General features: G+C 33.8%; 1 protein-coding gene, 2 long non-coding RNA genes and 1 other non-coding gene across 4 annotated transcripts; 3 read left to right on the top strand and 1 right to left on the bottom strand.

The window, feature by feature from the left end:
* Window positions 1–430: 430 nt before the first annotated feature.
* LOC142615261 (uncharacterized) lies at window positions 431–4,962 on the top strand. The gene is made up of 3 exons (XR_012840710.1): window positions 431–574; window positions 1,239–1,502; window positions 4,675–4,962. It is a non-coding gene; the product is annotated as an uncharacterized LOC142615261 (long non-coding RNA).
* A 2,976-nt stretch (window positions 4,963–7,938) lies between these two features.
* On the top strand, window positions 7,939–10,386 carry LOC142615651 (uncharacterized). The gene is made up of 3 exons (XR_012840805.1): window positions 7,939–8,056; window positions 9,092–9,381; window positions 10,272–10,386. It is a non-coding gene; the product is annotated as an uncharacterized LOC142615651 (long non-coding RNA).
* Window positions 10,387–22,821: 12,435 nt separating this feature from the next.
* LOC142616121 (uncharacterized) lies at window positions 22,822–24,153 on the bottom strand. Its single transcript, XM_075789007.1, has 3 exons — window positions 23,614–24,153; window positions 23,238–23,327; window positions 22,822–23,085 (listed from the first exon to the last, which is right to left on the bottom strand). The coding sequence occupies exons 1-3, from the start codon at window positions 24,151–24,153 to the stop codon at window positions 22,822–22,824; spliced, it is 894 nt and encodes a 297-aa protein (XP_075645122.1).
* Window positions 24,154–24,486: 333 nt separating this feature from the next.
* LOC142618136 (small nucleolar RNA R71) lies at window positions 24,487–24,594 on the top strand. The gene has a single exon (XR_012841186.1). It is a non-coding gene; the product is annotated as a small nucleolar RNA R71 (small nucleolar RNA).
* Window positions 24,595–27,711: the final 3,117 nt, after the last annotated feature.

Genomic DNA, 27,711 nt, shown 5'->3' with positions numbered 1-27,711 from the left:
TGTTAAGTCAAAAAATTATTAGGTACTCCCGGATCAGAGTACTATAAATGCGTACTTCTCTCTCTCACATAAATGATAGGTCCCACCATGAATTTAATTAGTGTGACTCATTATTCATATGAGAGGAGAGAGTACACATTTATATTACTCCCGAAGTACACAATAATTTCCCATGTTAAGTCATGGCATCTAATAAATTGGGACTTATGTGACAACTGGCATTTATATATAATTAGTTTAATGCGCTTATAAAGGCTAACAAGTATTGCAACATGCGCAGTTGTTGATAAAGTTCTTGACGGAGACAATTATTCTGGTTGGAAACATCAAGTGCAATCCTATTTGTATGCTAAAGATCTTTGGGATGTTGTTGAGGCAACCGACGAACCACCTAAAGAAGAAAACGAAAAAGATGCTTTTAAGACTTGGACCAAGAAGAATGGCAGGGCATTACTAGTGATACAGAATACATGTGGACCACGGTTTTGTGCTGCGATTAAGTTGATTACTTCGGCCAAAATTGCTTGGGATGCTTTGGCATTCATATGCCACCTCCCAAAATATGATTACATAGGTATTTCCCTCTCAAAATTAAATGGACATGCTCATAAATTTTGAATCTAAGCCTAGGTTTTTTTTTTTTCTTTAAAATAAATAAATAAACTCAAACAGACCAACCAGATGTTTAAACAGCTAAGACTCAACCACATATAGTGGTGGGACCACAATTTGACTCTCTACAACCACTCTAAACATAGGCCCACGAGGCATGATATCGAATGCCATAAAAGATTTAAGCGTATCTCCCTTATCGCCAATTAATTTTGAGGTGGAATGATACAGCTCACGATCCAACAAATAGTATCAGAGTCATGGTCATGGGTTCGAGTCATGGGAGTGTCAATGTAAGGGAGAGATTGTTGGAGGAGCACAATTTGACTCCCTACAACCACTCAAACAATAGACCCCGCAAGGCGTGATTTCAAATGTCATAAAAGATTTAAGTGTGTTTTCCTTATCACCAATTGATTTTGAAGTGGGATGACACAACTCATGGTCCGACATACAGTATGCACACCTACCTATTTAGTGATTGTTTACTAACTAAGATCAAGTTAAAACCTAGAGCAAGAAAGGGTAAAATATATAATAGCCTATAATAGTAGGGTAATATTGGATTCTTTATAGAACAAGTTTGGTATATGAGAAAATGAAATATTTAATTGTTGTTCTTTCAGCTCCTTACGACGAAAGTTTTGAGGTTTGGAGCTATCGAATGAACACCTATTTGAGGACTCTGGATCTTTGGGGTATTGTCGAAGCAACCACTGAACCTCCCACGGCAGAAGATGATAAAATTCGTTTTAATGATTGGAGCAAGAAGAATACCGTGGCTTTATATTTGATCTGGGAGTCGTCCAAATTATTTCATTTGATTTGTGATTGTAGTACAGCAAAACTGGCTTGGGATGGTTTGGGAAAATTGCACAACATAAAACAAGGTAGCTATCTCACGCCTATATTTACAAATGCACATACTTTTTTTTTTTTTTTTTTCTTTGGAGAATCTCAAATGTACATACTTAAAAAAAGTTTAATTATTGTTGCACACGTATAATTACACACAGTTTGTGAAATCATGTTTTACAAATATTAATACATATGATTTATGTACTTAGATTTAATATTTGAGTTTATAAAATATGTGAATTTCAAATTATATGTTTATAATGTTAATTGTGTTTTGTTATTTTGGCCAAACCAAAATAACTTCTGATATATAATTAATTAAATCTTTTGATTATAAAACTATTTTACAAAATTTTTGAAATATGTGCCAATTTATGCTAAAGAAATTTAAGAGTCATAAAGATTGTTCTTATACTGCCAAATTTTAATATATCAAGCACACTATATAATATTATATTTGGGGGGGACTCTATTTAGTATAATTTAGGAGTGATGTTGTTTTACCATATAAGCTTATAGACTAAAGTGTCATCAATCATAAATAATAATAAAAAGATTTAAAAACTCATTTATTAGGTGGTTTAAACTCAAAAATTATATTTATTGTCACATAGAATATAATATATATATGTGTTAAAATTTGTTGCATCTTCTTCTCAAAAAAACAATTTGTAGTATTCTTATTGTTTCCTTTAATTTTAGTAGTTTACTTTCCATAATTAAAAGAGAAATAATTGTGTCAAGAATCTTTTAGCTCAATTAACACCTTTTGGTATTTGTAATAGAGACATCCACGATTCATATTCTCTCTTTTCATTGTAACTATCAAATTATGAATAAAAAAAATAAAAGAAAGAAAGAAAGATAAGTGGTAAACTTTTTATTTTGATAAAGCCATTAAAATAATTTATGAATTTTCAGAATATGTGAAAATATTATGGGTATAGATGTAAATAGGGTAATCAAGTTAATGGTAATTAAGGGATTAAGCAGGGCAAACAGGTAATTTTCTCAATAAACAACAGCCACCAGCACCCCCCTGCTCTTCATCTTTAACCTTGTCTCTTCCCTTTTTCCCATATATTTCACCATTTATTCTTCCTATCTCCCCCCTTTATCTCACTTAGGGTATGGGTCAAATCAAAGGGTGCCTTTAACGTTTAACCCAACCCGAACTTGTCAAATTAAGAAATTTATAGCCTAACCCAATCTAACCCATAACATATGTAGAAACTAGTTGAGTTGGGTCGATTGATTACCATACATGTTTTATACGTTGTAAAAAATTGGACATTTATCAATTATATAAACACTTTTTTTAATAAATTATTACCATTCATATAATGTGCTTAAATTATATTGCAATTTCCAATTTCATTAAAGCTAATTTTCAAAATACCAAAATAAATTAAACTAAATTAAAATAAGGATTATAAAAATAAATTTATATACACGATAATTCAAATAAGTTGAAGGAAGTCAAAAAACTATCAACCTAAACTTGACCCAACCCAAAGTTAGATTAAAATAAAATTCCAATGAAATCCACCAACCCATGAAAATCAACCCGAAGCATCAGTTTGGGTTGATTTTTCAGGTTGGTGGATTTAATGCACACATCAAATCTTACTCATGGTTCTCAGATTCGGACCGTTTAATGAACCGTTAAAATAAGAGATTCAAGACTTTAAAAATCAAACTAAGGTCAAATTGTGATGACATCATAATCAGTTTAATAATTATTTAAATATAAATAAATGTATATTAAATTAATATGAATATAAAAATTAACTAAAATAATCCAATTAAATTTATTTTTCATATAAGTCCCTAAAATGTCATCATCTCGTTGACCAAAAAAAAACAATAGATGCACTTAGATATTTTAAACAAAAATTGAAGTACAATAATAATAATAATAATAATATTAACAACAACAATAAATAAATTTTTAAAAAAATAATAATAAAAAAAAATAAAAACTCTTTGTTCCATGTTGACAGAGTCATGGCAGTTATAGTACAAAATTTTAAATTAGTTGAATTGTGCAATCAAAGCACATGGGTGGGTGGCTCAGCAAGCCAGATGTAGGCACTGGGCACACTGTACACGACATACTTAACAACAAGACACAACTAAGTTAAAAAGAAAAGAAATGCACACTACACAGAACAGAAGGGTCTGTGACTTTGGTCTTCACCAAAGAAGAAGAAGAAACACATACGTGTGAGTGATATACACTTAGTTGGTCTTCGCCAACTAAGTTAAATTATGTTGTTTAAGTATTTTTGATATACGTGTGAGTGAAAAATGTGTGAAAATGTGTAAAATGTTGTTTAAAAGTGTAGAAATGTATTTAAACTAGCTTGCCAAATACCCTCAAAGACATATGCTCTTTAGAAGACAAGGGCGGGAGGGCATAAGCTATTTCACCAGAATAGTGGTAGCAAGTGGCGAAGATGTTCATGTGTGTTATTTTATTTTATTTTTAGTTTCCTTTGTTTTTCTTTACTGGCCGAATTACTTTTTTCCGCCGGAATGACCCGGTACTTTCCGGTATATATAGTGGCACTAAACGACTGTGTTTCTTTTTCTTCTTTTTTTATTTCTTTTTTTGAGGTTTTTGGTGTTCAAATTCAAAGAGAAGTAGGAAAACGTTCAACCGTGGGAATCAGTCACAGTTCTAAGAACCGTGCGGTTGGACCGTGGTTCGAACGGTTTCATGCTTTTTTGGTATAGACTAGTTTTTAGGGTTAAAAAAACTGTATTTACGAGAAGTTCACGATTAACCAGGTCAGACCATACAGTCCAATCTGGATTTGAGAACCATGATCTTACTTTCCTCCACATGCCCGTTAAACCAACAAACTTAGTAGTACCTCCGCTAGAAATTCAATTACTATTAGCGCGATTACATGAAAAACGTGGATTTTTCCCTCGATGTTTGCCCATATTAAAACTAAGGTAAACACCACGACTCTCTTAATTGTTTAGTTTCAACATTCATATGAATGTTAAGTTGATTGTTCTATTACTTTGCAATAATATTTTGATTGTTATGGAAGATTCCATGGTTGGCTAATAATCCCTACATAGGGATTGGAAGTTTCAAAGTCATGGCATTTAATTAAGAGTGAATTATGTGACATTTTCATATAAGTAATTTAATGCTTAGGCCATTAACAAGGTCTGCCACATTTGCAGCTATTACTCAATTTCTTCACGGAGACAATTATGTGTATTGGAGTTCTCAAGTGAAATCCTATTTGATAGCTGAAGATCTTTGGGTCATTATTGAAACAACGGACGAACCTCCACAGGAAGAAAATGATGAAGATGCTTTTAAGGCTTGGACCAAGAAGAATGCCATGGCATTAATAGTGATAAAGAGTACATGTACGCCCCCCTTGTTTGCTGCGATTAGTTTGATTAGTTCGGCCAAATTTGCTTGGGATGCTTTGGCAAAAATATGCGACCTCCCCCAAAGTTGTTACAAAGGTATTTCCCTCTCTAAAATGCACATGCGCATACATTTTCTACCCCTATATATATTAACAACTCAAACATGCCATCACACTGCTTCACTTGGCACACTTTTCTTCAAACCACAAAGCTTCAACTATATAGTATATACTCACACCAACATACTACTCAAACAACTTTCTTAATTCTCTCTAATCTTTTGAGAACATACTATAAAATCCGTGTACTTGGTTTTAATAAAAATTAGTTTCCCTAGTACCTACTTAACTTCAAATCAGTTGTGGTAAGAATTATTTCCATTCAAATTTTATTAATCATTTGTGACTTATGACGAATTTTATGTTCCTTTATGGATATATCTAATTCAACTATATATATTTTTCTTTTTCTTTTCTTAAGTTTTCAATTTTTTGGTTGAAAAAAAATATAAAATTCATTATAATGGTCACAGAATAACTGAATAGACAAGATCTAATGTTATGCTTACGGAGGATAGTTCTCAAATGAATAAAAGTGATTTTTTAAGAAAAGAAAATTACAACTAAATACTTTTTTTTTTTTTCCATTTTTTGAGCATGTAGATGTGCTCACTTTGATTTCATATTAAAAAATTATGATATATTTTTTTTAATACACATGCACAAACGCTTATGCTTAATTTATGCATGCTTGTATTTATACATGTGTTTTGAATTTTTTTTGTTCTCTATTCCTATTTTGTCTTCCTTTTTTCCATTTTTGAGACCCCTTTTTATAGATTTGCAATTATCCCATCTCCCTCACAATTTTTTTATCATATATACAATTTTCACTTTTTACCTTTATTTTTAAATTTTTTTATACAATTCTGAAATTTTAAGGTGTAAAATCCAAACATCTTTAAATTTTAGGGATTAGAATCCCCCTAAAATTAAAGATGATAAAATCCAGACGCCCCCAAATTTCAGGAAGTAAAATCAAAATTCTAAAATTTCAGGGTGTAAAATCCAAACACCACTAAATTTTTTAAGAGTGTAATTTGCAATTTCCTTTTTTTTTCAATTTTCACTTTTTAACTTTCACTTTTTACCTTTATTTTAAAAAAATTATTCAATGACTAAGATTTAAAGCTGCTTTTTCCAACTTTAAATCTCAATCATTCACAACTATTGCATCAGGTGTAATACTCATAGGTATTGCACCTAATCTCAATCTCCTATTTAAAATTTTCATTTTTCTTCTCCATAGATACTGTTTGAGCATTTGTAGTGGTTACTTAAAATATCTCCCTATTTTAGGATAAAAACCTAGTTTTTCCATTTTAGTTAACCTATTTTTTTGGTGGTTCCACACCAAATCTTTTATTCAAACCTTTTTTTATTTAATTATTATTTTCATTCATCTTTTTATTATTCCTCATACTTTTCATAACACAAATTTTACTTTATCACAATTACCCAGACACTAAATATATATATAGGGAATGAATACTACTCCGTAAAGATGGAGAGCAATGCAGTTAAAAGCCTAAAACCCATCTTAAGAGGGAAATGGGTAAAAAGGTGCAGGTGGGTTTTTGGGTTTTGGGGTTTTTTTTTTTTTTTTTTTTCATCCCTTACCCTATTTTAGGTAATGTACTATCAATACTCATTTTCTCTCTCTAAGTGTGCGTTTGGGGTAGAAAGAAAAATGAAAATTATTTCACTATTCAGCTTATTTTTACTACTATTCATAGATCTCACTACACTTTTTAGCACTATTCATGAGCACACTGTACTATTTCAACTAACTTTTACCTTTATCTACAGTACTTTTAGTAATAATTTTTTAGTTTTAGCAAAATAAGCGGTATCCAAACAAACCCTAAATCCCAAAACACTATCTATCCAACTAAACTTTGATCTCTTAGCCAATGACCATGTTTGGTCCAATGGCTCAAGTTTGAGACCTAAGGGGATGGGATATAGTTAGTATTATATATGATTTATAAACCAAGATAATAATTTTTTTTTTAAACTACACTTTGATTCAACGGAGTTAATATCGTAACAGAGGCTGTTTAGGTTTGGTTAGGAGAACAAAATATTTCAGTACTGATTGATACCAGTATAACGTTTCGGGATTACCGCTACTTATATATTTTTGTATATAAATATATATATTTGTATTATTTACGTAAGTATGAATTTATTAATTTTTATATTTATCAACATAAAATTTAAAATCCACGTATTTTATAACCCTACATATTAGCGTAAGTACATTAACTAATATATTAGATTAAAAATGTTTTTAATAATTTTTTTCAATTTTTTTTTAATTGTATGACCGAAACGCCAATACCAGCCGGTATAGGCTGGTATTTTTCTAATACGTTTTGGAGAAGTACCGATACTGGTTTAATGACCGATACGATATAATTCCCATGTACGGTATTGACTTTCTTTCTTTGATCTGGTCAACTCTTAATTAACTATCTTGTTATTTTTATGCTTGGGTTTGTGCTCTGTTTATAATAATATTGTGCAGGGGGTTGGTTTTGAGCCTCCCACTCTATCCATTTTTTGCTTGTTCTTTCTTCTTGTTCATCCAAATTACAAGTTCAATTTAATTAGCTGAAGAAGTACTGTCTTATATTCTCTTGCTTGCAAAATTAAGTAATAAAGATTTTCCGTATCAAATCTGACGATAAGCTAGGATCAGGTTAAAAGTTAAAATTTAGAGCGAGAGGGGATAAAATGTGTTATATATATTCTATAACATTAGAGTATTTTAGGTATCTTCTACAAGTTTGATAGCTTCTTCATAGAACAAGTTTCCTACGTGAGAAATTTATCTTTAATTGCTGATTTTCTTTCAGTCCCGAAGGGAGAAAGTTATGAGGTTTGGAGCGCTCGAATTGAAACCTATCTAAGGGATGAAGACCTTTGGGACACTGTTGAAGCAACCATTGATCCTCCTACGACAGTAGATGAACAAATCACTTTTAATGATTGGATCGTGAAGAATGCCTTGGCTTTGTATTTGATCTGGAAATCGTCCAATTTATTTCATTTGATTTGCAACTGTAGTACCGCAAAAATGGCTTGGGATAAGTTGGGAGAACTGCACAAACTACACGAAGGTAGCTATCTCTCTCCTGTCTTTTGAAAATATAAATGCTCAAAAACTTCTTATTTAAGCTTAAAGAGTCTATAACATCATAATGATAAACATACAATGAAAAATAATCCTAAAACACATCGTGAAGAAGATAAGGCATGAAAGATGATCTATACGAGATCTAGTGTCAATTTGGGTAAAGGAAAAAAGTTTTTACTTTTTTTTGTCAGTTTTTTTTTTTTTTGGTGCCAATAATCTAACTTATTAGATTTCAGTTTAATTTTTTAGTAAGTTAAATTTTAGCTTTTTTGTCACACATTTAATATATAAATTACCAGAAAAAAATCTTTGGAGGCAGTTTATGTCTATTTATTAATCTTTAAATTTAATAGAAAAGACATTAAGTATACATTGGTAGTGTAAATTCAACTCACAAGATGTAAATCTCCAAGATTTATATTTAAACTCACAAAATATTGTAATTTTTACTGGTAATCAAGTTTTTTTTTTTTTTTGAAGGTAAATAGTTTGTGAGAGATAGGTGGGATTTGAACCATGAATAATTTTATCCATTAAAAATATCAAAATGTGCTAATTAAGTTACAAAACTCTTGTAATAGCAAGCTTTGATTAAAATGAGCTTTACTCTTTTTGAATGTTTAATAAATTGTTGTGATAAAGTTCTTTTTAAATTTTTCACATTTAGTAACAATTCTTTTAATTTTAGGTCCTTTACATTTCAAAATTTTCATTATAACTATTTACGTTTGATTCAATTTTCATTATAGCCAACTTAATTTGATGGAGCATTTTTTATGAAAAAAAAAAAAAAAAAAAAACTGTTCTTTATATATATATATATATATATTTTTTTTTTTTTTTTTTTATTATTATTAAAAAAACTGATTTTTTGGACACTTTTCTTAAAAAATATTTTTCATGAAGGTTGTATCAAAACTTTTTTAAAATAATCTATTAACAAATGCTATAATAACACTCGTTAACCAAATCCTCTAATTTAATGCTTAGGCATAACAAGGTCTGCTACGTTTTGCAGCTGTTCCTAACGTTCTTGATGGAAACAATTATTTGGTTTGGAGTCATCAAGTGAAAACCTATTTAATAGATCAAGAACTTTGGGACATTGTTGAAGCAACTGGCCACCCTTTTGAAGCAGAAAATTATGATGCTATGACTTTGATTAATAAGAACGCCAAGGCGTTACAAGTGATCCAGACTTTATGTGAGCCCCGCTTATTCGCTGCCATTAGTTTTACTACTTCGGCCGAAAATGCTTGGAATTCTTTGGCAGAAATGTGCAACAACCCAAAAAAAGTGCTTACATAGGTATATACATCTCTCTCTCGAATGAATATAGGTAATAGGTATCTCTCTCTTAAATGCACATGCCTAAATACAGAAGGATTTTTTTTTTTTTTTTTTTTTACATTTACACCAACAACCTTAACGAAGAGAGAAGAAAGTCTTAAAGAAACTGACAATGGTATATATCTAAAAAAAGTCTAACTCTTAAATACACAGCACAGACTTTAAATATCTTTAACTCACACTCATTTTTCAATGTAGAATTAACCCACTATTTTTTCTTTTGAGAATACTAAGACCTTGTTTGGTGAGTAAGTTCTAACTCACGTTTTCACAATTTAAACAATCTTACACATATTTTCATATACTTCTTCACCCACACGTATATTAAAAACACTCAAACAACATAACTCAAACTCTTCTCCCAAACACCCCTAAGTATTTATAATGCGCACACACGGAAAGAGGAAAGAAAGTTTTAGAGAAACTGACAGTGGTATATATAAAAAATGGCCTAAGATAAAATGACACAATTTTCCTTTGCCTTACACTCAAGTTTTAACTTCTCATTTAATTGTTTTGATCATACTTTCTTTTGGAAAAATATGTGACCCAACCACAAAACCAATAGTGTAAATTTGAGAACGTACCACACTTTGCACCAATTTGGTCAGTAGACGTTCCATGCAAGAAACTTGAAACAATATTTCCAACAATTTTTTCATAGAAAACCGCATTGTTTTTCATGAAACGCTTTTGGATGCAATATTAGAGTTCTTAAAAATTATTATACCAACGTTGAAGTATCTATCTTTATAATCTGGTAGCTTGTTTCACACTCAAGTTAGCTTGTCCTATCTATTGAGTTGTCTCACCCCATTATATTTCCTTTTTCTTTTCTATTTTCCCAGATACTTGAGGTAGTTGGGTATTGGCGAATTGCAACTGGTTCTCATCAGTGATCTATCAATTTTATTGATATTGTGTTAAACTCTGAACACAGTCTTTGTTATTGTTTATATTGGAATTAATATTTGATGTAATAAAAGTCTAGAGACAATATAGACTCTTTGGAACTGGGGCGTTTGTGTGTTGTGTGGATTGGGTGTTTTGGTCACTAGCATTTGAATAGCGAAATGAGATGTTTGTTGATTTCGAGTTCCGGTAGTTAGTTCGTAAATTTTCACAAAATGATTGTTAAGTTTTATTAATTTTGTTTTTTTAATATAGGGCATTTTCTAGGAGTGCCTAGTGCTCAATGCTTGTGTTCCCTTTTTGCTAGTTGGTCTACATATCCGTTAGCTTTACTGTAGACATGATGTAAATGGACGATATGGTTCCTCTTCAAAAAGAGTAAATATATAATTGCATCGGATGCATGTAAGAAAGGGGATCCTAAACTAAAGCGTATAAGGAGAGATCGAATTTAAAACTTTTCTTAGCATACCGCCACTCTTTTCTCGGTTCAATTCTTTGCGAGTTCATTCCAAACAAAGCGAACCCTTCCGGGTCTTGGTCATGTTAGCTTCAACGACATATAAGCTTTAAAGAAGAGAGCTATCAACGCTAATAGCAATAAACAATTCATAAGAAAATCCACTCCTCCTTCAAAAGGGAGCTACAATCATAAACCAGAGCAATAATATCCGGTGGCAAGTCATTAGATGTTGTTAGCCAAGTAAGAACAATCTGTCAATCTACCTCTAATTTTACACAATTAATTATGATCAAGATGCCAGGCAAGTTGAAGGGTGAAGAGCAGTCTAGTTACAAGCCTAGTGATCAGCCCAGTGATAAGCCTCAGTCCAGTAGAGAGTCCAGAGATAAATGAAAAGCCCAAGCCCAGTTCTGATCATCCAAAGCACACCGTTTCACTTATAAGCATATGTTATTAGTTGGGGTATTAATCTGTTATTAGCCACGTGTGTCAGGTGGTTAGTTTGTTAAGATTGGTAGAATAGTTCCCAAATTATGCACTAAGCATCAGCTCTCTTCTCTATATCTGTTCCTATAAACATCTCTCTAATGATGTAATTAAGTAATGCAGTTTACTCTTTTCTGAAGTAATAAAACTCTGTTTTCGTTCTTTTACTCTTCTAGAATTTTCCTTCTTTAGCTTTCCTTTTCATGGTATCAGAGCACTGCTTCCATGGCGTCTACTCCTTCGTCAGCTTCAACTTCATCATCTTCTTCAACCACTCCTTCTACAATAACAAACACTATCACTCATATTAATCCTTCCCTCCTATTACTCTCAAATATGTCATCAATGATGACTGTAAAACTCGATTACTCCAACTATATTGTTTGGAAGCACCAGATTGAGGTTATTTTGGAAACCTACTCCATGATTGATGCTATCAGTGACACTGTAATGGCACCAGATCAGTTCTTGAAGGATTCTTCTGACAATTTCACAACAGAAGTTAATCTAGATTTTTTCACTTGGAGAGAGCAAGCATTGTTCACATTTCTCAATTCAACACTTTCCCCATCTGTTCTTGCTCTTACTGTTGGGCAAAAATCTGGTAGAGGTGTTTGAAAAGTTTTGGAAAAACGTTTTGCCTCAATTTCTAGGTCAAGTGTGATGAGCTTGAGAAATGAATTGAGTGCTGTGAAGAAAGGTACAGATTCAATTGATGTATACTTTCAAAGGATCAAGCAAATCCGTGACAGATTGGCTGCAATATCAGTTATTCTTGATGAGGAAGAGCTTCTTCATATTGCACTTGATGGTCTGCCATCAGATTATGATTCCTTCAGTTCAGCTATCAGGACTCGCAGTGATGTTCTTATTGTTGAAGAACTTAACACTCTTCTCAATGCTGAGGAAAGAGCTATTAGAAAAAGGTCTGGTGTGATTGATACTTCCACTATGGCTATGGCTGCAAATTACCATCCTCTAGGATTTAATAGAGGTAGAGGCAGAACCAATGCTTAGAGAGGTCGTGGTAATGGGGGAAGAGGTAGCAATTCTGGTGGTTGTCATCCTAATATATCCAATGCTTTCACTTCTCCTTTCAGTCAATCTCAGCCTATTTCACCAAGACCTTCAAGACCTTTAGGTTCTCAGAGTTTATCACAAAGACCTCAATGTCAGATTTGTGGTAAAGGTGGTCACACTGCCCTTGACTGTTAGAATGGATTTTTCATTTCAAGGAAAGCATGCTCCATCCAAGCTTGCTGCTATGGTGGCCAACTTCTCTCAGGTTCATATGGCTAATGGGTGGCTTACTGATACTGGCTGTTCAGATCATGTTACACCTAATTTGGCTAATCTTTCACTGCAACAACAGCCTACCACTGGTTCTGAAACTGTGACTGTTGGTAATGGTCAAGATCTTCCTGTGACTCATATTGGTAATGGTGAGTTATGCACTTCAACTCACAACTGTAAACTTGATGGTATACTTAGCGTTCCTGATCTTGCTTCTAATTTGCTATCAGTTCATAAGCTTTGTTTGCAAAACAATGTTTTCTGCTACTTTGATGCTTATAAATTCTCTATTCAGGATTTACTTACAGGGAAGATCCTTTACGAAGGATTAAGTAAGGATGGTGTCAACCCTATACCTGATCCATCTTCCTTGCATTCTTTCAATTCAACTGCTTTTTCTACATCACATGTTCCTGACTCTTCTCAGACATCTGTTAGTTCTGATCAAATCTCTCTCTGGCATAACAGACTTGGACATCCAAGTGCTAAACTTCTTCATTCTGCTATTCAGCTTGTAAATCCTACCTTTACATTCAATAAGATTGAAAAATGTTGTTCTTCTTGTACATATTGTATAAGTGCTAAAATGCACAGACTTCCATTGAACAAACATGAAATTCAATCTACTTATATGCTTCAACTTGTGCATTCTGATATTTGGGGTCCAGCACCCGTTTCTTCTTTACGTGGTTATACTTACTATGTTGTGTTCATTGATGATTACACTAGGTTTACCTGGTTTTTTCTTCTCAAGCATAAGCATGAATTGTTTCCTATGTTCAAACATTTTAAGAACCTTGTTGAGACCCAATATTCCACTAAAATCAAAATTCTTAAGTCTGACAATGGTAAAGAATATGTTAACTCTCACTTTCAAGAGTTTTGTTCTAACCATGGTATTATACATCAGACCTTATGTCCACATACTCCTCAACAAAATGGCATCTTTGAGAGAAAGCATAGACATATTATGGAGACTGGTCTAGCTTTGCTTTATAAAGCTCATCTACCTTTAAATTTCTGGTCTTATGTTTTCTCCGCTGCTTCCTTTCTTATCAATAGACTCCCTAGTTTTGTCCTTGGTTTCATTTCTCCTTGGGAACTAGTTAATGGTGTCCCTCCTTCTCTTTCTGCTCTTAAAACCTTTGGTTGTGTCTGTTACCCCTATCTCAGACCCTATAACAAACACAATCTTCAACCTAGGTCTATTGAGTGTGTTTTTCTAGGGTATCCCCCTTTGTCCAAAGGTTACTTATGCTTGGACCCTTCTACCAATAAAGTCTACACTACTTGCTATGCCTTATTCAATGAAAGCCTATTTCCTTTTACTGATAATCCTACTCTTACACATGCTCATCTTCCTTTTTATGCTGATGTGACTTATGCACACTGGTTTGCCTCTGATGTCCTTGCTGCCTCTACTGACCCGTGTCCAGCCTCTTCCCTTTCTACTTCCACTATTACTCCTTTTCCCTTTGAAATTTTCCAGTCTCCCACTCCTATTTCTTGTGTTCCTGATCCTCCTACATCTTCTTTCTCTTCTTCCTCTACTGATTATGTTTCCTCCATTCTTCCTAGCACTTCTCTTCCTGGTTCTTCCTCTAATTCCTCTCCTCCTATTCCTGTTAATCATCATCCTATGCTTACTAGATCAAAATTGGGAATCCATAAACCTAAAGTCTTTAAAGTTGTGACTGATTACACCATCTAAGAACACCCACTTTTTCTGTAGCTTCTAAACACCCTCAGTGGGTTGTTGCTAGGGGTGTCCACGGGTCGGGTCGGGTCGATTTTGGACCCAGCCCGAGCCCGACCCGCCGGCGGCGGGTGGACAAAAAAGTGACCCAAAACTGACCGCTGGCGTCAATTGGTCAAGTCGATTTTGGGTTCGGGTGGAGATCAAGTCTGTTCGGGTGAAGATCGGGTCGTCGCCGGAGCTGCAAAATCATCGCCAGAACTGCAAAATCATTGTTGGAATCTACAAATCATCGCTAGAAAATGTAAAAACTCACCAGATCTGCATCAAAATCGCCGAAATCTACACCAAAATCGCTAAAATCTGCTGGGAATGGCTGGATCTGGCTAAATCTGGCTAAATCTCACCAAATATGGTTGAGAACTCGTTGGATCTCCTCGGATTTGAGCGTGATTTCGCCGAATTTGTATAAAACCTTCGTCGAGTCGGGTGGCTCGAGTTTTGGAGAAGAAAACCCGCCACTCGACCCGCCGGCGTCGGGCTTTGGGTGGGAAAACCCAAAACCGACCGACGGGAGCGTCGGTTCGGGCTAAGCTCGGGTGGAGATCGGGCGGGTTGGTCGGTCCGGCAGGTCACAGTCGGGTCTGGACACCCCTAGTTGCTGCAATGGATTCAGAATTTCATTCTTTGCTTAAGCAACAGACTTGGTCCCTAGTTCCTCCCCCTGTGGATAAGAATATTATCACTTGCAAATGGGTGTTTAAGCTCAAAAGGAATAGTGATGGGACCATAGCCAGATATAAAGCCAGATTGGTTGCTAGGGGATATCTTTAATAGTATGGTTTGGACTATGAGGATACTTTCAGTCCTATGGTTAAACCAACTACTGTTAGGATTCTTATTGCTCTTGCTGTGAATTATGGTTGGGAGTTGAAACAGTTGGTTGTTGGGAATGCTTTCTTACATGGTATTTTAAAGGAGGAAGTGTATATGGCTCAACCACAAGGCTATGTGGATCCAGCTTGCCCTGATCATGTTTGTTTGTTGCATAAAGCCTTATATGGTTTAAAATAAGCTCCTAGGGCTTGGTTTGAGAGGTTTAGTACTCAATTACTTCATATTAGCTTTGTTGCTTCTGGGGTTGATGGCAATCTGTTTATCTATGCTCATGATGGTCATTTGGTCTTCTTATTGCTCTATGTTGATGACATAATTGTGACTAGCAATCAGCCTAGTTTCATTGCTTCACTTCTTGCTACTCTGAGACAGGATTTTGATCTTAAAGATCTAGGCAAATTGCATTATTTTTTGGGGCTTCAGTTTGATTACACTCCTACTGGGATTTTTGTGCATCAGTCTAAGTATGCTACTGATCTTTTGCACAAATTCTCTATGTCTGATTGCAAGCCCTGCAAGACTCCTTCTGTAGCTAACACTCATCTTGCTCCTAATGATGGTACCCTTTTGCCTAATCCCTCTACTTATAGGAGTATGGTGGGGGCCTTGCAGTACCTTACCTTTACCAGGCCTGATCTTTCCTTTGCTGTGTAGCAAGCCTGTCAGTTTATGGCTTCTCCAACTTCTAATCACTTACTTGCTATTAAAAGGATCTTTAGGTACTTGCAAAGGACACTTCATCAGGGCTTAGCTTTTACTCCTGGACCATTGACTCTCTCTGCCTATAGTGATGCTGACTGGGCTGGAGATCCTATGGATAGGAAGTCTATTTCAGGCATCTTGGTGTTTCTTGGCAATTCTCCTATTACTTGGTCTGCTAAGAAGCAACCCACTGTGTCTAGGTCTTCTAAAGAGGCTGAGTACAGGGCTCTTGCTTCTTGTGCTGCTGAACTTTGTTGGATTCGTATGTTGCTCAAAAATTTTGGTGTGTTTCTTCATTCCCCTCCTACCTTGTGGTGTGATAATATTTCTGTTTTGGCAATTGCTAGCAATCCTGTATTTCATGCTCGGACTAAGCACATTGAAGTAAATTACCACTTTGTCCGTGAGAAAGTTCTTTGTCATGATCTTCAAGTCAAGTTTATGTCTTCTCATGATCAGTTAGCTGACATCCTCACCAAAGGATTGCCTTCTCCTCGGTTTCATTGGCTTGTTTCCAAGCTCATGTGGTGCTTCCCCATGATCTTGAGGGGGGATGAAGAGCAGTCTAGTTACAAGCCTAGTGATCAGCCCAGTGATAAGCCTCAGTCCAGTAGAGAGTCCAGAGATAAAGGAAAAGCCCAAGCCCAGTTCTGATCATCCAAAGCACACCGTTTCACTTATAAGCATCTATTATTAGTTGAGGTATTAATCTGTTATTATCCACGTATGTCAGGTGGTTAGTTTGTTAAGATTGGTAGAACAGGTCCCAAATTATGCACTGAGCATCAGCTCTCTTCTCTATATATGTTCCTATAAATATCTCTCTAGTGATGTAATTAAGTACTGCAGTTTACTCTTTTCTGAAGTAATAAAACTCTGTTTTCGTTCTTTTACTCTTCTAGAATTTTCCTTCTTTAGCTTTCCTTTTCAAAGGGCATACTGAACCGCCCAAAAATCAGCCATATTATTAGTTGTAGTGCCAATATGTGTAGAGCTAGGAAACACGGATGCAGCTCCAGGAGTGCCACACCTGTGTCCGACACGCACGGAAGCGCCTTGGGCCGTCGACGTGGCTGCATGCGCATCGGAGGCAAATCTTTTTTTTTTTTTTTCCCGATATGGGCCTATTCGGTCCAATTCATTCTGAAACAGCCCCAATTTGGTCCAATTCTGTCCGAATAAGAAGAAGAGGAAGAAAGATCTGCTACCAAAAGATTTGTAAGAAAAAAAAAGGGGGGAGGAGAAGAAGAAAGATCTGCTACCAAATGATTTGTGAGGAAAGAAAAAAGAAGAAGACGACGACGATGTGGAGATGTGGTGGATGAAGCTCAACTACTGGCTGCTACCATCTAAACTCTATGCTCTGAAACTTTCAAAAGGGAAAAGTTTGATAACAGATGACTGTAGACTTTCAAATAAAGCCTGAGAATGTGAAATTAATAAAGCAATGCATGCGGGTAGTGGTGGTACTTGGCAATGGAGCTTCTTGGAAGCTTCCTTGTTTATAAATATCCCAACACATTTTTTTATTTATTATAAAATTCCCAAATTTGAATATCTTTATTATGATATTTTTTAACATTATATTAAATTCAACAAATTATATCATTTAGCTTAATAATAGCCAAATAATTTGGTAATTGTATCAATTTAAATAATTACTTATCATTAAAAAAAAATGTTATTTTGCAAAATTTACCCCCTTAAATATCAACTATAAATATTAAATTGATCCCAAAGGTTTTTTATCTACTATTTCTCTTAAATTGACATATGTTTACCATTATATGAAAAAATATATTTAGCAATATATAGAAAATATAAATTAAAATATATTTAATAATTTATTAATAAATGTATCCCACGCTCTATTTTTTCAAAAATTGCCAAGTCACCACACCACACCGCAACCGCACCTGGACATGAATTTGCACCCGTGCTTCCTAGGTGTAGAGAGAATCCAATTATCCACTGACCCTGCCAATTTCTAATAATCCTCCTTTACTTGCCTTCCTTGGGTTGTCCAAAATGCTCCTGTCTGTTTTAAGAGTTAAGTTCTGTCTTATTTACTCTAGAATGCCTCACTTAAAATTTCAAATAACTGAAATTGTCTATAGATTGTTTTTCTTTAAGCATTGAGTCATGTGTACTAGTTAGATAGGTTGATGCCTCATGGGACTGGGACCTTGACCAGGATTGAGGTGTGAGAATTAGTGAAAAAAAAAAAAACTAGCATATATCCAGCGCAATGCGCAGGGCATTTTATTTATTATGATGGCAAGATATATCATATATGTAATTTATTGATTTGCAGATATAGTAGCTAGCTAAACAACCCAAATGGCAGATCCTAAGGTTAGGCTTTTGTAGCTAAATAGTATTTAGATTAGATTAGATAAGTGTAGATATTTATGTCAATTCATTATTTTTACTAAAAACTAGAATAGTTCACTAAAGAGTTTTAAAGCTAACCCTCAAAATTTCAGCTTTTGCATAAAACTGTTTTCTTTAAAAAGAAAATTACAATTGAATAGTTGGGGGTGAGAGGGATTTAAAACCTAGTTGTCTCTATTTGAAGCACCAATAGATACCAACCAGTTAATTTACAATACGATTTATATTTTAATTCATCTGAGATGCTTAAGAAGTCACACTCTTCATCTCGATCAAATAAAAAAGTCACATTGGGATGAATTTTTATTGAAATTAGAAAAGCCGAATTCTGAAATATGGTCAAAAATAGAAATTTTTTTGAAGCTAACTTAAATCCATGCTATGGCGGCACTCTAGTTGTAAAAAGTATTGCAATCAAGTTGTTTGGATTCTTTAACCAAGATTTACCCTAAATTTAACCACAAATCTTGAGACATCCCAAAAAAACCACACTACCATTGTATTTATTTTTAAGATGCATTGAATGTCACTCTCAGGCACTAAAATGGTGTTGAAGGGCTGTTGTGAAATTTTAAAATACTCGCAAGTGTACGAACCGTACCGAAGTATAGTTTGACAAGAACGAGATCGAACCCACAGGGACTTGAATAAACGTAGGAAAATTAATTAAATCTTAACCAAATTAATCCTAATCTAGTTTAATAAAATTTAGTTGTTTTGAAATTAAATGAACTAAGCAAATAATCAAATTATGCAAATAGTTAAACTAAGAAAAAGATATAAAGCAATAAAAAGATGTAAACAATCAAGGGAAAGGAATTAAGGTTTTGGAATCTGCCTTGTAAGTCATATCAGCATATATTTATGATGATTAATTTTTCCCAACTCACTACATGATACTCTAGAAATCAATCTTGCTATCATGGAAAACATTCTCATTAAAATCCTTATTTTAAAAATTCAAAAGCATGTTCTTCTTCGCTTCTTAAGTATAAAACCAAATCATCAATTGTATCTATAGCCAATCAAATCACAAGATATATCCAATTCTAAAAATCAAATCATAAATTGTATCCATTGACAGATAAATCACAAAAGATGTCCAATTTTATAATCAAGAATTAATAAACCAAGCTTTTAATTAATTAAGATAAATCCTAAATTATGAGAAAAACATGATTGAACTCATATTTAAAATCTCATCTTAGTCAATTAATATGAAGCAAGAACAATTTAAATCATTAAAGAACAACTATTGTGGGAAAAATCAAATCACATAAATATTACTAATAATCCTTAACAATGTTTCATTCTCAACCCTAATTATAAATTTAGCTACTTATAGTAATTAAAATAAAACACAAGAATAAAATACTAAACATTAAACTAGACAAATTAAATAAAACTAACTGTCATGGAAGAAAACCAAAGAAGTAGCCGCACTCTCTATGTTCAGCCCCCAGCCCTAGCACTAGCCCCCTGAATTTTGCCCTAAAGAGCCTTTAAATAGACTAAGGAATCCTATTACAAGTTGAATTCTCGTTTGGGGAAAATTCCAGATTTTTAGGCTTCACTTAACCGATGATTTTGGCCCATTTAAAGTCAGAATTCAGACTTTGGGTAAACTAGAAAGTTGTAACCCTTTAAGTTAACTTTCCAGCCCAACTTGAATCATCTCGATTGGACATCTGAGCCGAAATTTATGCCAAAAATACTAACTGATGTGCAGGCTGGAATCCCAATCCGAATTGGACTTGGATTTGGTGCAAATTTCCTTTGACTCCCTGCTCCAATTGGACTTAAATTTAATTGGGTTAGCTTTCTTTAACTTTATCATGGCCCTTGTAAATGTAAAGTCCATTAGCATTCTTCTTTACACAAATCCACTTATTTAATTCCATTCTCCTACAAAAGATAAATTCATGCTATAAAATCCAATTAAGCACAAAATTGATTATTTAGCATTATTCCAAAACCAAATATAAAATGCATAAATTACCTAAAAATAAGTATGATAATGATTTCTAACAATGATATAAATATGCAAAATTAAGCTATTATCGATGCACATCAAATACCCCCAAATCTACATTTTGCTAGTTCTCGAGAAAAACAGATAAAGAGTAAAACAAAACAAAGAAATAAAAAAAACAAAGAAAAAGAAAATCCTAACTAATCCACTTTCGCTGGAATTTTCGATTGCATTTAGCGTATGCAACAAGTCTTTAAACCCCTAGCTTACACTAGTGGACGAGTTGTAGTCTCGTGAGGGTTTGCAGGGAATATACCCACAAAATTTTGAGAATGAATACTAAAATAAACAAAACAAAGAAAATCAAACTTTTTTTTTTCAATTGTCTTTTGCAAAGAGGATTAGTTCAAGTTCAAAAACACTACAAATGCTAAAGAAATTTCTCATGCCATCAAAACTCAATGTGAGTGAAAAGTGGTAGCCAACCCAAACATACTCTTAGTTTTAGAATAAACTTTACTCGAATCTCTATTTGAAAGTATGCTTCAACTCAAATCTTTTCGGTGTTATCACTCAACAAATGAAATCTCTCTGAAATGGGGTGTAACACTCTCAACAATATATGTGAGCGGAATAATGTAAGCAAAATCAAATACCTCACATACAAATCACATGAAAAACGCTTAATCAAGAAAGAACAAGTAGTCTCATGAAAGGATGCCAAAAATATTTATACCACACTTTTTTCTTCTCAGTCATATCAATATCTAAACTACACAATCTTCAAGATCAAATAAGGACTTTATTAGGACGTAATGTAGGGTAAAAGCAAAGAGAATGAAATAAAAATAGGTGAAGGTAAATATAAGAACTGTTTTCAAGATAGTTGGAATGTCAACTCTTTTTGGAATTTCCATTCAACATTTTTTTTTCAACTCTTCTTCTTCAAAATAGTACTGCTTCCTTACATCTCACTTCGCAAAATTTGATGAGAACCCTTTTTATTTTCTTCTTTTTGACACTTTTCCTCTTTTTTTTTTTAATTTTCTTTCTTTGACTTCTTTTTTCTTTCTTCTTTGAATTCTCGCACAAACCACCATATTGAAACAAACTGATCAAATTCCATCTTGAAACACTATGGATAAGGGCTTTAAGAAAGAAAGGCTAATCAAAAGGCTCAACGAGGTGACTAGCAATAATGTATCAAAAAAGAAAAAGAAAAACACATATATGACTCAAAGTAGACAAAAATGGTCTAATCTCATCTCTCAAAGACTAGTATAGTTCATTCAACATCAATGACTTCAAAAGATTCAAGTGTGGCATAAAATTAGATTTTTTTTTTTCTTGGCCAAAAGAAACAACAATGAGACTACAACAAAGGAAACATGTTACGCACTTCCAAATGAACTTTAAGATTAAAAACAATAAATAACCCTAAAAAAATAATGATTGGCTCAAAACTCACAAGGGTTACAGTCTCCACATTGTTATCTTCAAGATTTTCTAATCACTTTTATCCTTCAACAAGAAGTTGTGTTTGAGTGGCTACATGCATGTGCAATGAATTGAGCATGAAAGTAATGAAATTCTTTAAGCAGGAGTAGTATAACAAACTCAAAACATAAACCTCAAGCTAGGCAAACGATTTTTTTTTTTTTTTTAACACAAATAAACAAAACAAAACAAAAAGATAGAAATCTATGTACATCCCCCCCAAACCTAAACCAAACATTGTCCTCAATGTTAAAAATGATACTCTCAAATATATTTCTTGAAGAAAAAGAGAGCAAAATATTAATATGCAACATGAGAACCAAGTAGAAACAAGTAAGGTAAGGAGAAGAAAGAGACATACCTTGATCAAGCTGATTGTTATAAATTTTAATTTCTACCAAATACCAACTAGAACAAAAGAGAATAACACTAAACAAGAAAATAAACACAAATATTAATATAAAAACAGAAAATAAACAAGAAAAAGTTTTTTTTTTTTTTTGTGCAAAAAGATTCAACACAACTAGAGATCAATCTTGATAAACAGGACCATCCAACCCTCCATAACACCATGGAGATAAATAATGCATATTATGAATGGACTAGTCCAATGAGATTGTAACTTACCTGGATCAAAAACATGTTGGGAAGCTTTTATAGTGTCTTCCAAGTGAATTCTTTGCATAACCATAGAAGAACTAATACTCTTAATATCAGCAATTTTTCAACCTATAGCTTCCTTGTGTTCTTGAGGTATACTTATCAAGTGGTGTTCCCAAAAGTTATCCAACTTTGGTGGTTCTACAATAGATGGGAGTGGGGATGAAGAAAGTGGAAAAGGGACCACTTTTGGCTGCCAGCTATTAGTACTTAAGAGAAGAACAGAATCCAACAACGCATTGACTTCCTCAATTGATTTTTCAATATCCAAATTGCAATAAAAAAGGGTTAAGCAATCCTTTAGGGGATCCTCACAACTTGATTGTATGAGAGTATTATGGACTAGGTTCCCAATCATGTTAACCTCACATATATTCTCATTATCTAGTACTTGCTTACTTATGTCAAAGATATTAAGCTCAACAGTCATATTTCCAAAAGAAATCTCATCACACCACTTCGACAATTGATCAAAGCATTGGATGTGGCTAAGAAAGGGCGACCCAAAATGACATGAATTTGTGTATTGACATTTAGAGTAGGCTCAGTGTTTAACACAACAAAATCAATAGGAAAATAAAATGCATCCACCTTAATCAACACATCCTCAACAATACCCCTAGGGATTTTCACAGACCTATCAGCTAATTGAAGTGTCATGGTTGTTGGTTTTAACTCCCCCAAACCTAGCTGCAAATAAACTGAATATGGTATTAGGTTCACACTTGCCCCAAATCTAGCAAAGCTTGCTCAATGAGACGATCCCCAATCTTGCATGAAATTGTAGGAGATCCTGGGTCCTTACATTTCACTAGATATTTATTTTGAATGATTGAACTTACTTGCTCGGTCAAAAATGCCTTTTTAGGGACATTTGTCTTTCTTTTCATTGTCACGAGATCTTTTAGAAACTTGGCATAAGCAGGAACTTGCTGAATTGCATTAAGAAATGGAATGTTTATTTGCACTTGCTTAAAAACCTCTAAAATGTCTCCAAATTGTGCACTTTTCTGAGGACTGATTAACATTTGAGGAAATGGAGCTTTAGGAAGAAACCTCTTATCAAGGGGGAACTAAGATCCTGAATTGGAGTGGTGGGTAGGTTGTCCTTCTTTCCTCCATGATCATCGTGTGAACTATGAGTACCTTTTTCCTTTAATAAAATATTTTCATCATCCTCCACTTCTAGCATTTTCACTTGATTACCAACTTGCATACCAGACCTAAGGGTAGTAATAGATTGAACATGTTCTTGTCCATGAGTAGAACTAGAAGAACCATTGATGAACATGTTCTTGTCCTTGGGTTAGGTATAGGTTGTCTAGGAAACTTTCCTTTTTCCCTATCTCCAACTTGGGTTGCTAACTGGCCAACTTGATTTTCCAACTTAAAAATAGCTTGAGTATTCAAATGGGCGGAACTTTTCATCTCTTGAATGGCTTGACTAGTTGATTGCATGAAAGTTTTAAGAGGCTCCTCCAAAGATGATTGTTGTCTTGGTGGTGCTACAAATTGAGGTGTTGATTGAGGAATGGAAGGATATACTTGAGTAGGTGGATGAAATTGACTTTGTTGATGCACTTGTTGTCCACCTACATTTGTGGGAGGCTGATTTTGCCTCCATGAGAAATTAGGATGGTTTCTCCAATTTGGATTGTATGTCTCTAAAAATGGACTAGCAAATGGTTTTCCATAATCATTCAGTGCATTTGCTTGCTCAGTATAAAAATCAGGGTAACCAACTGCGGAAGGACACATTTGTGTTGAATGCATAGGACTCGCACAAATAGAGCATGTTTCACTTTGAACTTGATTGACAGAATTCATCCCTCTACCTAAAACTAAAGCTTCAACCTTATGTCTAAATCTTCACTGACTTCATACTATCCTCCTTTCTTAATTGTAGGGGCAGATCTCTCTTTACGATTGGAAAAATTTCATTGTTGTGAACTTCCTGACAAATTCTCAAGAAATTTGTATGCCTCATCATCTACAAGACTCAAAAATCCACCACCATTCATGGACTCAATCATGTTACAATTTGTCTGAGTCAAACCATTATAAAAATATTGTACTAGTCTCCATGTTTCAAAACCATGATGAGGACACTTTAAGATCAAGTCCTTAAATCTCTCCCAACTCTCATAAAATTTCTCTTGTTCATCCTAATAAAATCTGCAATTTCTCTCCTCAAAGCATTAGTCTTGGCCATTGGGAAAAATTTAGAGAGGAATTCAGTGACCAATAGTTCCCATGAAGTGATAGATCCAGGTGACAAAGAATTAAGCCATGCTTTTGCCTTATCCTTCAAGGAAAAAGGGAATAAACGCAAGCAAACAGAGTCATCAGTGAAATTTTGGAACTTACTAGTAGCACAAATCTCAAGAAAATCCTTCACATGCATATAAGGATCTTCTCTATCCAATCCATGAAAAGTAGGAAGAAGATGGATTATTTGTGGTTTTAACTCAAAATGTGTAGTAGTGGTTGCAGGCAATACTATGCAAGATGGAGGGTTGGTGGTTATGGGTGAGAACAACTCCCTAAGAGTTTTTGAATCATCTCCTGTTTCTCCCATTGTGGATGAATAATCAAAACTAACAAGATGATTTTCTTTATCACGTATCCAAGTTCTCATACACCATGCACAAAGATTTTTTTTTTTTTTTTTTTTTAAAATTTAACTACAACTAGTAGAAGAAAAAAATTCAATTAAGACCTAATTTATTTTCCTAACCAAGTCCCCGGCAACAGGGCCAAAAACTTGTTATGAAATTTTAAAATACTCACAAGTGTACGAACCGTACCGAAGTATAGTTTGACAAGAACGAGATCGAACCCACAAGGACTTGAATAAACGTAGGAAAATTAATTAAATCTTAACCAAATTAATCCTAATCTAGTTTAATAAAATTTAGTTGTTTTGAAATTAAATGAACTAAGCAAATAATCAAATTATGCAAATAGTTAAACTAAGAAAAAGATATAAAGCAATAAAAATATGTAAATAATCAAGTAAAAGGAATTAAGGTTTTGGAATCCACCTTGTAAGTCATATCAGCATATATTTACGATCATGAATTTTTCCCAACTCACTACATGCTACTCTAGAAATCAATCTTGCTATCATGGAAAATATTCTCATTAAAATCCTTATTTTAAAAATTCAAAAGCATGTTCTTCTTCGCTTCTTAAGTATAAATTCAAATCATCAATTGTATCTATAGCCAAACAAATCATAAGATATATCCAATTCTAAAAATCAAATCATAAATTGTATCCATTGATAGATAAATCAAAAAAGATATCCAATTTTATAATCAAGAATTAATAAACCAAGCGTTTAATTAATTAAGATAAATCCTAAATCATGAGAAAAACATGATTGAACTCATATCTAGAATCTCATCTTAGTCAATTGATATGAAGTAAGAACAATTTAAATCATTAAAGAACAATTATTGTGGGAAAAATCAAATCACATAAATATTACTAATAATCCTTAACAAGGTTTTATCCTCAGCCCTAATTATAAATTTAGCTACTCATAGTAATTAAAATAAAACACAAGAATAAAATACTAAACATTAAACTAGACAAATAAAATAAAACTAACTGTCATGGAAGAAAACCAAAGAAGTAGCCGCACTCTCTATGTTCAACCCCCAGCCCTAGCACTAGCCCCCCTGAATTTTGCCCTAAAGAGCCTTTAAATAGGTCAAGGAATCCTATTACAAGTTGAATTCTCGTTTGGGGAAAATCCCAGATTTTTAGGCTTCACTTGACTGACAATTTTGGCCCATTTAAAGTCAGAATTCGGACTTTTGGTAAACTACAAAGTTATAGCCCTTTAAGTTGACTTTCCAGCCCAACTTGAATCATCTCGATTGTGCATCTGAGTGTCTTTAACACGCTTAGATTGGGGTTTTCTGTTTGTTTCTTTGTTTGATGACATGAACATGAATTCACATGCCCATTCATGATGCCATAGGTGCTAAGATGTTGCAAGGTAAGTTATGCATTCACATGAACATGCATGTTGTTTGTCCAATCCTCCTTTGGTATATGTGTATGAAGTTAATGCCTTGTTTATAATATGATTCTTTTTGCTATGGATGATATGCTTGCTACCATGTTTGGGGCTGCTGCTTTGTTTAGATGCATATTAGGGTTTCTTATGTGTGTTTGGCTCTCTTTTTCTTTGTGGATAAATGAGTATGCTTGCTTAGGGATAAAGATGTCATGTTTGTATGTTAGATGCATGTTAGTACGTGTGTGAGTCTAGAATACAAGTGTTGAATTAGTTTTTAATAAGGTTAAGACATAAGACAGGATGATGGGAAACCAACCTTAGGGTTGGGCAGTCTTGGGTGCCTAACACCTTCCTAAGAGCATACCTAAACTCCGAAACCATACTCTGGTAGTAAGATCAAAAGTCCTTCCTTGAAAGGACGCTATATATATGGTTCCTAGACTATTGCAAAAACTAGGTGGTGACTCCAAAAGACCCCCCCCCCCTTGCGCCCACAATATGCACTCAAAATAAAAATTGGGTTTAGGTAGTGTTTGTAAACCTTCACAAAAAACAATGTCGTTGTAGACACAAATGGTCTATCATGGCAATTTTTTTGCGACATTCAAAAATGTTGCTATAGGACCATCGCAATAGGTTTATTATGACGTTTATGCAAATAATAATTCCTATAGCAACGTTTCAAAAACGTCGCTATGCCAAAATATTTCATCCCAGCTTCATGAGACCTCAACCAGAGCTAGTTAAACATGCTTTTCAAGAACAACAAGATAGGTCATAAGCATCATAAAGCAATATGAGTGGGCATACTATGATCAGAAATTTGCAAAATAGGAAATTTCAAACCAATAAATTGTGTGATAAACTGCCAAAATTATCCAAGAAAGTAGGATTAAAAAGTAGCTCACCATTATTTGTAGGGGTGTGCGGCAAACCCACCAACCTACCAAAATCGACCCAACCCAACCCAACCCAACCTGCCGGCTTGGATTGGTTTTTAGGGCTTGGTGGGTTGGGTTGGGTTACAAAATATTTTTTGATAGCGGGTCGAGATGGATTCAGGTCATAAAATTCCAAACCTGCCAAACTCAACCCGACTCACCCATATATTTAATATATATATATATATATATATATATATATATATATATTTAAAACATATTATATAATTAATAAATTTTTTAAAATAACTAGCTCTTCCTATCCTATATAAAAACCAATTAGTTCACACAAACCCTAGTAAATTACTATCATTGTTTAGTCATTAGTGTTGTATGCCTTTA

The sequence above is a fragment of the Castanea sativa genome, chromosome 11, assembly GCF_040712315.1.
Source record: "Castanea sativa cultivar Marrone di Chiusa Pesio chromosome 11, ASM4071231v1".
Taxonomy (NCBI): domain Eukaryota; kingdom Viridiplantae; phylum Streptophyta; class Magnoliopsida; order Fagales; family Fagaceae; genus Castanea; species Castanea sativa.
Note: the sequence above shows the minus strand (reverse complement) of the source record. Positions and strands in the feature narration are given on the sequence as shown.